We start from the raw sequence: 8,449 nt of genomic DNA, 5'->3' as shown, positions 1-8,449 counted from the left end.
ATAAACCTGAAATGGCACTAAAAAATAAATTCTATTTAAAAGGGTTGTAACTACATGGAAATAAGTTTATTGGGCTTTTTGGCTATAGTAAGGCCAGCCATCAGAAAACAGTTCAAGCCCTGGCTCTGCCACCTGCCAGCTGTGTGGCCTTGGGAAGGTCACTCAATCTCTCTCAGCCTCAGTTGCCTCACCTGTGAAATGGAACTCACAGTTGTTGGCTGGATGGAATGAAGTGCTGTATGTTAAGCCCCTGACCTACCATCAAGTGCTCTGGATCCTGTAGATGGCAGGGGCAGTGACTGGGAAAAGCCTTTGCACACTGTGAAGTGCTCTTCAGATGGGAGGGGGTGTGGCATCTGACTCCTGGTGTGGTAGTGGCACTCTGAGTTCCCTGGACCCGCGAGAGAGTGAGAGAAGGCTGGGTTTGGGGGCCAGGGTGAGGGTGGGAGGGGCCCCTCACCTGGGGAAACGGCTCCGTGGTGGAGCAGCTGAGATGCAGCTGGGCCTGTGGCCTGCGAGGCAGTCCTGTGGCCGCCTCCTCCCCCAGCCCACAGCCCAGGTCTGCAGTTGGGTCCTGCCTCCTCTCAGGTGGGCCATGCCTGGGACTTGGCTGCTGCTTCTCCTGGCCTTCGGGTGTCCAGCCCTGCCCACAGGTGAGCGCCCTGCCTGCATCCCTCACTGTGCCCCATTAGTCTGCCCAAGCCTACTCCCTCACTCTGGGCATCCCTAGGTGTGGGAGGGATGCAGGGAGGCAGGACAGAGGTACCTGGGTCCCCTGGGGAGGGTCTCACCAGAAGCCCATCATCCCCTTCCCCATTATATTCTACCTCCCAGCTACCTTGCTCTGGGGCCCCCAAGTCCTGCTCCCCTGGAGTCCACAGTGTTGGGAGGAAGGGTACTCACCTCTCAGAGCAAGCTGGACAGGTGTGTATGATGGGGGGGGTACCCTGGCTGTGTTGTGTTATATGGGGTGATGGGGCACGGGCAACATGGTGAGGTCCCACCCTCCTTACTGTCCAGTCTCCTACCCTCAGGGCTCAGGGTGTCTCACGTTCACTCCCAGCTTCCCCTACAAATGGGCTCTCAGAAGTCTCAAGGCCTCAGCGACTTCCCAGTGTATTGACCCCCAACCCAGATCCCAGTCCTCCAAAGATCAAGGCTGGAGACAAAGGAGTCAAATTCTGAGAATTCCAGCTTCATCTAGAAGCTTGTGCATGTTCGCATGTGTGTGGTGGGGATAGGTCCTTGACTTTGAGTTGGAGCATCTCCTTGTTCTAAAGCTGGCCCCAGTATGTCACCAGCTCGCCCTCGCTAGGGAGATAAACCACACCCATGTGGATCGGGGAGAGCCCATGTCGGGAGGCCTGAGCTCTGGGGAAGAAGCAGCTAGGGTGAGGAGGAGCAATCCTGGGAGGCTTCATGGAGGAGGTAGATGCTGAACTCAGCTAGGGGAGTGTGTCTCTCTGTACAGCTGAAAAGGCTCAGGAGGTTGAGGGTCCTGGAGCTCACTGCCAGCCTTCTCTCCTCCCTTTGTTTGTGATGCCTTATCAATATTAGTATTGATGATACTTATCTGCCAAGGTGTTTTATATTCATGATTTTTATTCTTCACAGCAATTTTACTGGGCTGGTGTTATTAACCCCATTATATCAATGGGACAATTAAGACTCTAAATTAAGTGGACAAGTCAGCAGTCAAACCAACTCTGTCTGAGGCCATGTCCCAGGCTTGGTCCACTGTGTCATGTAGCAAATCTTAGTCATCCTTCCAAGTGGGGTGGTCTGTGGGATTTGGAGTCACAGAGGTCTGAATTCAAATCCTGAGTGGGCTACTTACCATACTCCTGCTTCTAGGTCAGTTATTTGACCTTCAAGAAATCTTTTGTGAGGGAATTCCCTGGCAGTCCAGTGGTTAGGATTCCTCTGCAGGAGGCACAGGTTCGATCCCTGGTCGGGGAACTAAGATCCCACATGCCACGTGATGCAGCCAAAAAAAAGAAATCTTTTGTGAGAACCCCCCCACCTCTAAGTCCCCACGAGATTCTCTGGCCTCCCTTCCTGGCACCCTGGGGCATTTCTTTACCCTGGCTGCACCTAACTCATGGTGTGAATTTGTAGGTTTTAACCTTTGAGATTTTATTTATATGAAAAGATATCCAACTGTTCTTTTTTTTTTTTTGGCCACACCAAGTGGCTTGTGGTATCTTAGTTCCCCTACCAGGAAGTGAGCCCAGGCCATGTCAGTGAAAACACCGAGTCCTAACCACTAGCCCGCCAGGGAATTCCCGATATCCAACTATTCAAAAATAAGATTTTGTTATATATTAAATGAGTCATCTTTACCAAAAAGAATAAGTTTTTGGAAAATCAGGACTATTCTGAAAAATATAGGATAAATGTTTGCAGTACCCACATGACTTATTTTTGTTTTTTTAATTATAAAATAATACAGATATACACTTTATTTTATTTATTTATTTATTTGTCTGTGTCGGGTCTTAGTTGCGGCACTCGGGATCTCCGTTGTGGCATGCGGGATCTTTAGTTGCCGCATGTCAACTCTTAGTTGCGGCATGTGGGCTCTAGTTTCCTGACCAGGGATCAAACCCGGGCCCCCTGCATTGGGAGTGCAGACTCTTAGCCACTGGACCACCAGGGAAGTCCCCAGACATACACTTTAAATGGGTGAATTGTATGGTATGTGAATTATATCTAAACAAAGCTGTTAAAAAATACTACAGACTTACAGAAAAGAAGGGAGAATAATACAACAAACACCCACGCATACTCCACTCAGATTAGCAAATAGTTAAAATGTTGCCATATTTGAATCAAATATTTTTTAAAAGAAACAAAAACACACAGATACATTTGAGGCCCCTTTTGATCTCATTCCAGATTCTATTTCCTTCCCTTCCTCCTCAGAGGTAACCACTCTCCTGAGGCTGGCACAACAAGGTACTATAAATATTTGTTTGCATCTGCTGTCTTTCTCATGGGACTGAGATCATTGAGAGCAGGGACAATATTTTAATTAATGTTGTATCCCCAGTGCCTGGCACAGAGAGATTCACGTATGATAGGTAGGTGACAGAAGGATGGAAGAATGGATGGATGAATGGAAGGAAGGAAAGATGGATAAATGGATGGATGGATGGATGGATGGATGGATGGATAGACATATAGATGGAAAGTAGAAAGAAGAGACGTAGGGAAGATGGATGATGGAAGAAAGGATGGATGAGGGACTTCCCTGGTGGCGCAGTGGTGAAGAATCCGCTTACCAGTGCAGGGGACACAGGTTCGAGCCCTGGTCCGGGAAGATCCCACATGCCGCGGAGCAACTAAGTCCGTGTGCCACAACTACTGAGCCCGCGTGCCACAACTACTGCAGCCCGCATGCCTAGAGCCTGTGCTCCGCAACAAAGAGAAGCCACTGCAATGAGAAGCCCCCACACCGCAACAAAGTAGCCCCTGCTCGCCACAACTAGAGAAAGCCCGCGCACAGCAACGAAGACCCAACGCAGCCAAAAATAAATAATTAATTAATTTTTAAGAAAAGAAAGGATGGATGAATAGATGGGAGAATGAAAGGATGGAGGGAAGGAAGGTGGTTAGATAGGTAAATGCAAGGAGAGAGGGATGGATGAGTGCGTAGAAGGATAGATTGATGGTTGGTGGAAGGATAGATGGAAGGAGAGAAATCCAGAGGGAAGGATATGAGATGCTGACCTGGGAGGGCATGATCTAGCCCCCTACAAGTGCGTGCTCTCTTGCAGGTGTGGGCAGCACACCCTTCCCCTCTCTGGCCCCACCAATCACACTGCTGGTGGATGGGAAGCAGCAGACTCTGGTGGTTTGCCTGGTCCTCGACGTTGCACCCCCTGACCTTGAGAGTCCCATCTGGTTCTCAGCTGGGAATGGCAGCTCACTGGATGCCTTCACCTATGGCCCTTCCCCAGCAGCTGATGGCACCTGGACTAGCTTGGCTCAGCTTTCCCTGCCCTCTGAGGACCTGGCAGCCTGGGAGACCTTGGTCTGCCACACTGGGCCTGGGACTGGGGACCACAGCCAGAGCACACAGCCTCTACAGCTGTCAGGTGGGGACAGAGCCTGGGCCCCTGTGGTTGCTCCCTGCCCCTTTCACACACCCTGAAACCAGGATATGGTGGCAGGGAGGGCAGAATCCAGGCCATGGGGGCATGAAGGGCATCTAAGTGCCAACCATCTAGGTGATGAGATGTCTGGGGTCAAAGGAGGGTGGCCTCAGGGCCCTGAGTTCTGGGATTTGAAACAGTGATATCTCATTCAAATCCAGGCTCTGATGCATGACTTCCAAGAGGTAATAATGTCTCCTCCCTTCTAGGTTAATATCTTTCTATGTATACCCAGGGTTAATATCTATATCTATTATCACCCTAAATATGACACCCTACATATTAGAATCAAACAATAATTAAATATTAAGTTGCTATCACTTACTTATTGTTTATTCTGTGCCAGGCACTGTTGTAAACACTTTACACTTCTGAAGTAGGTCATATTATTCTCCTCATTTTATAGGCACAGAAAGGTTAAGTAACATGTCCAAAGCCAGCTATTATTATTATTGACCAGATGACTTACTTCCTCTTTTTGAATTATGTTTGTTTTCTCATCCTCCAAATAGGAATGTTTGTTGAATAAATGTACTGCCTTCCAAAGAAGGCTACTAAGAAAATTGATTCCTTGTCTAAAAGTGCTAAGGCATCTCTAGGGGCAGGAGGACAGCCAGGAGAGAGGGAGATCTGGGCCCCTCGGAGGATTTGCTGCAGATGGGCTCAGGGTTCCCACTACTGGTTCATTTGTCAATTTATCCAGTGCTCCAAGAAGAGCTGCCCTGAGCAGGGCCAGGGCATAGCACTGGGGTGGAGGGCACAGCCCATTCCAATGACTTACTCCTTTCTCCTTGACTGGCAGGAGAGGCTTCCTCAACCAGGACCTGCCTCTGGGAGCCTCTCAGGGGTGAGTACCAGGAACCAGGACCTCAGGCCCTGTTGGGCTCTGGGCCTGATGGGTCCCCTCAAGAGGCTGCCTTGCTGGGTTGGGGCACTGGCTAGCCTGGGCCTCTGTCTACCCCTGGGTCAGGTGGGGATAGATCCTCTGACCCCAGCATAATTCCTGGACGCCAGCTGAGAAGCACAGGTGAGAGCTAGCAGAAGGGTCCTTGAAGCTCTCCTTGGGCAGCCCAGAGGGATGGTCTCAGCATCAGAGCCTTGGGAGACTCTTGGGAGTCTAGGGAGCCTCGGGAGACTGAGTGGAGGAAAGTCCCACCCGCCGCTGGCTGCAGTCATGAGCCAGGTTCTACTTCCCTACCAAACAGAGAAACCTGAGCTGGTGTCTCTCCTCCGCACCAAATGCTAATTCCTGCCTGGCTTGCATCCCCTTGGTTGCTGGGGAATAAAATTAAATGAAGGCTAGGAAGGTGTTTGTTATTATCACCAGTCAGAGCTGAGGTTAGACACCAGGAAGGACGTCCCCTGGGTTCCCTCTCCTCTGGTGAACCTTCTCGCGTGCCTGGGGCTGAGCGCCAGCCTCTAGGCAGCTCACCGGCTCCTTCTCTCCCGCAGGGACCCGGGGCCAGGCGCTGCGGCTCGGGGCGCTGCGGCTGCTGCTCTTCAAGCTGCTGCTGTTGGATGTGCTTCTGACCTGCAGCCGCTTCCGCGCCCCGCCCGCCGCTCGGGGGGACCCGGCCCGGGCGCCTCGCCCTGGGGACCCCGGGCTCCCCGCGACCCCGCTGGAGGACCACCTTCTCCTCCCGCAGCCTCCGCCACCGGGAGGATCGCCCGCAGCCCCCACCGACTGGATTCGCCGCAGTGATGGGTGGATCACAGGCCGAGGTCTCAGCCTGTCCACCCCGCCGGCGCTGCAGCCCCGGGACGGCCGCTGGGTTCACACCCGCCATCCGGGCCGGGATCCCAGGAGCCCTGTCTGGGAGGAGGGGCCGCTGGTGCTCAGGGCGTGGCGCTCGGGACCCGCCCTCAGTATTCCTGCCTCCAGCCTTGGAGCATTTCTCTGCGGTCTGCCTCCTCCAGCTGACCCGAGCTTCCCCGGGGGCTAGGTTCCGTCTCGCCCCCTCAGACTGAGGGCTTTCTGAGGGAAAAGGCTTTGTCTCTCCCATCAGACTGGAAGCCCCTTGAGGGTGGTGATCGACCCAGACACTGGGACATTTGAGGTGCTGATAACTGAGAACAATTAAAGGAGAACTTATATGACACAAGCAAATGAAAAATATTTTAACACCTGTCTGCTCTGGGAGGAGGGAATTTGGCAGATTTACAGGAGGCAGAAATCTGGGAAGGCTTCCTGAGGGTGAGAGCCTGGAAACTGCAGAGTGGAGCTGGGGGTTGGGGTGGATGTGGTCCCAACTCTGTCTCCTTTCCTCATCACCAGGCATGGGGCAAGGCCGCCTCTCTGTCTCCTCACCCTCGCCCAACCTCTCTGAGAGGTCAGGGTGAGGAGCCCAGGAGCCCAGGACGATGGGGCGCTGGGCCTGAAGTCTTGCACAGACTTGACAGAAAAGAATAGGGCCAGGATTCCAGAGTAACAGGATCATAACCAATGCCAAGAGCACAGATAATAATTCCAAACTTACACATTATTAATCAATTAAGGGTCATTATTCATGTGACAAATATTCACAGAGCTTCAACTCTGAGCCAAGCACTAAAGAGGTTTTTGTTTCGTTTTGTTTTCTTTCCTAAAGAGGGTTCTTGCACTGATAGAATATGAGGCTCCCACAATGGAGTGTAACCTGTGTGTCCTCCGTTAGTCCAGCTCTTGCAGGAAACCCAGCCTTTTCCAGAGTTTCCTCTCCAGTAATCACCCCAAGAATCTCTGGGTGCATTCATGTGAATCCAGATGTCCCCTGGGGCAGTGCAGGACAGTTCCCTGGATCAATGGCCCTACTTCAGTCTTCCTTCCCCCAAGGTGGCGGTGAGGAACTGTACTCTAACACTCCCCACACACATGGCGTCAGTGACTCCTAGCTTGCCAGAGCCCCTTTGCCCTTTTAGCTACTCTTCCACGAAAACCCTGACCTCTCCTCCACAGTTCATCTCTCACCAGCCTGTAAGGAGATTCTCCCAGCTCTTTTTTGGATCCTTCAAGGAGGGAGAGGGCACAACTTCTGGGGAATCAACCTGTCTACCATCCCCACAGAGCCAGCTTCTTCCCTAACACACAGAATGAGGGAGGGGTAGGCTGGGTGGGGGTGGGGGTGTATCCAGCCATAATCTCAGAATTTCTCCAGCCACTGTCCCTTCCCAGCTCTCAGCCCAGAATTTGAGCCCAGGGCTCCTGCTAAACTAATCTGTGTCTCAGTAAATGTCCTCTCAGAGGCCCTTTTGTTTATTCTGGAAGCAGGCTTCCCTTAGCTTCAGTGCTCCTACCCATCTTGCCCCCCTTCCCCCAATCCTGCCCTGCCCCAGACTCTGAATCCCCACTGTGGCTGGCTTAATGTTATTTCCCAAGAGGGTTCCTGGCCAGACTCTTGAGCCTCCTCAAGTCTTTTGAACCCTAGAGAGCATGGAGGACCTCAGGACAATGTCCTGACCCTCTACACTGTGGAATTCTACATACCACAGCTCCTGCCTATCCAAAGTGCCTTGTCACCCACACAACTGTTTTGAGCAAGAAACTAAGATCAGGGGCTTCCCTGGTGGCACAGTGGTTAAGAATCCTCCTGCCAATGCAGGGGACACGGGTTCGAGCCCTGGTCCGGGAAGATCTCACATGCCTGGAAGCAACTAAGCCCGTGCGCCACAACTACTGAGCCTGTGCTCTAGAGCCCGCGAGCCACAACTACTGAAGCCCGCTCGCCGAGAGCCTGTTCTCCGCAACAAGAGAAGCCAGCGCAATGAGAAGCCCGTGCACCACAACAAAGAGTAGCCCTCGCTTGCCACAACTAGAGAAAGCCCACATGCAGCCAAAAATAAATAAATAAAATAAATAAATTTAAAAAAAAGAAAAGAAACTAAGATCAGGAAATGACAAGTCAATGGACTGAGCATCAGTCCTTTAAAGTCTTTATAAAATAGCATAAATATCCAACCTCTAGGAAGCAAACATGAGGCACTGGGAAACACGGATTTATGGACAAAAATGGAATTTGCAGACAACCTCCCAGAGAAGCAGCCGTGGTCTGTGCGTGTCCATAGGACACTGAGCTCAGGGGCAGCCTGAAGCAGCCCCAAAGACCCAGAGAGTCCTCCTCTTGATGACACAGCACAAGGGGGTTTCACTGAGCAACTCCTTGTGCTAGGCGCCCTGTTGCTGGGGAGGTAGAAGGGAAATCAATCATTCATTAGCCAAGTCCCTGCCTTGTGGGAGCTCAGAATCCAAAGAAATAAACAATAGGCCAGAAAAGGGAGCCAGATTACACACTAAAAAGAAAATTATTGCATGAACT

The 8,449-nt window shown here is 51.7% G+C and overlaps 1 protein-coding gene across 1 annotated transcript; it reads left to right on the top strand.

Annotated features, from left to right (window-relative positions):
- The first annotated feature begins 434 nt into the window (after positions 1-434).
- On the top strand, positions 435-6,108 carry PTCRA (pre T cell antigen receptor alpha). The gene is made up of 5 exons (XM_082414607.1): positions 435-653; positions 2,926-2,958; positions 3,780-4,100; positions 4,960-5,004; positions 5,610-6,108. Exons 1-5 carry the CDS (start codon positions 494-496, stop codon positions 6,098-6,100), a joined length of 1,050 nt encoding a protein of 349 aa, XP_082270733.1. The 5' UTR covers positions 435-493; the 3' UTR covers positions 6,101-6,108.
- Positions 6,109-8,449: the final 2,341 nt, after the last annotated feature.

This window comes from Balaenoptera physalus, assembly GCF_965194825.1.
Source record: "Balaenoptera physalus genome assembly, chromosome: 11".
In the NCBI taxonomy this organism is placed as follows: Eukaryota; Metazoa; Chordata; class Mammalia; order Artiodactyla; family Balaenopteridae; genus Balaenoptera; species Balaenoptera physalus.
Note: the sequence above shows the minus strand (reverse complement) of the source record. Positions and strands in the feature narration are given on the sequence as shown.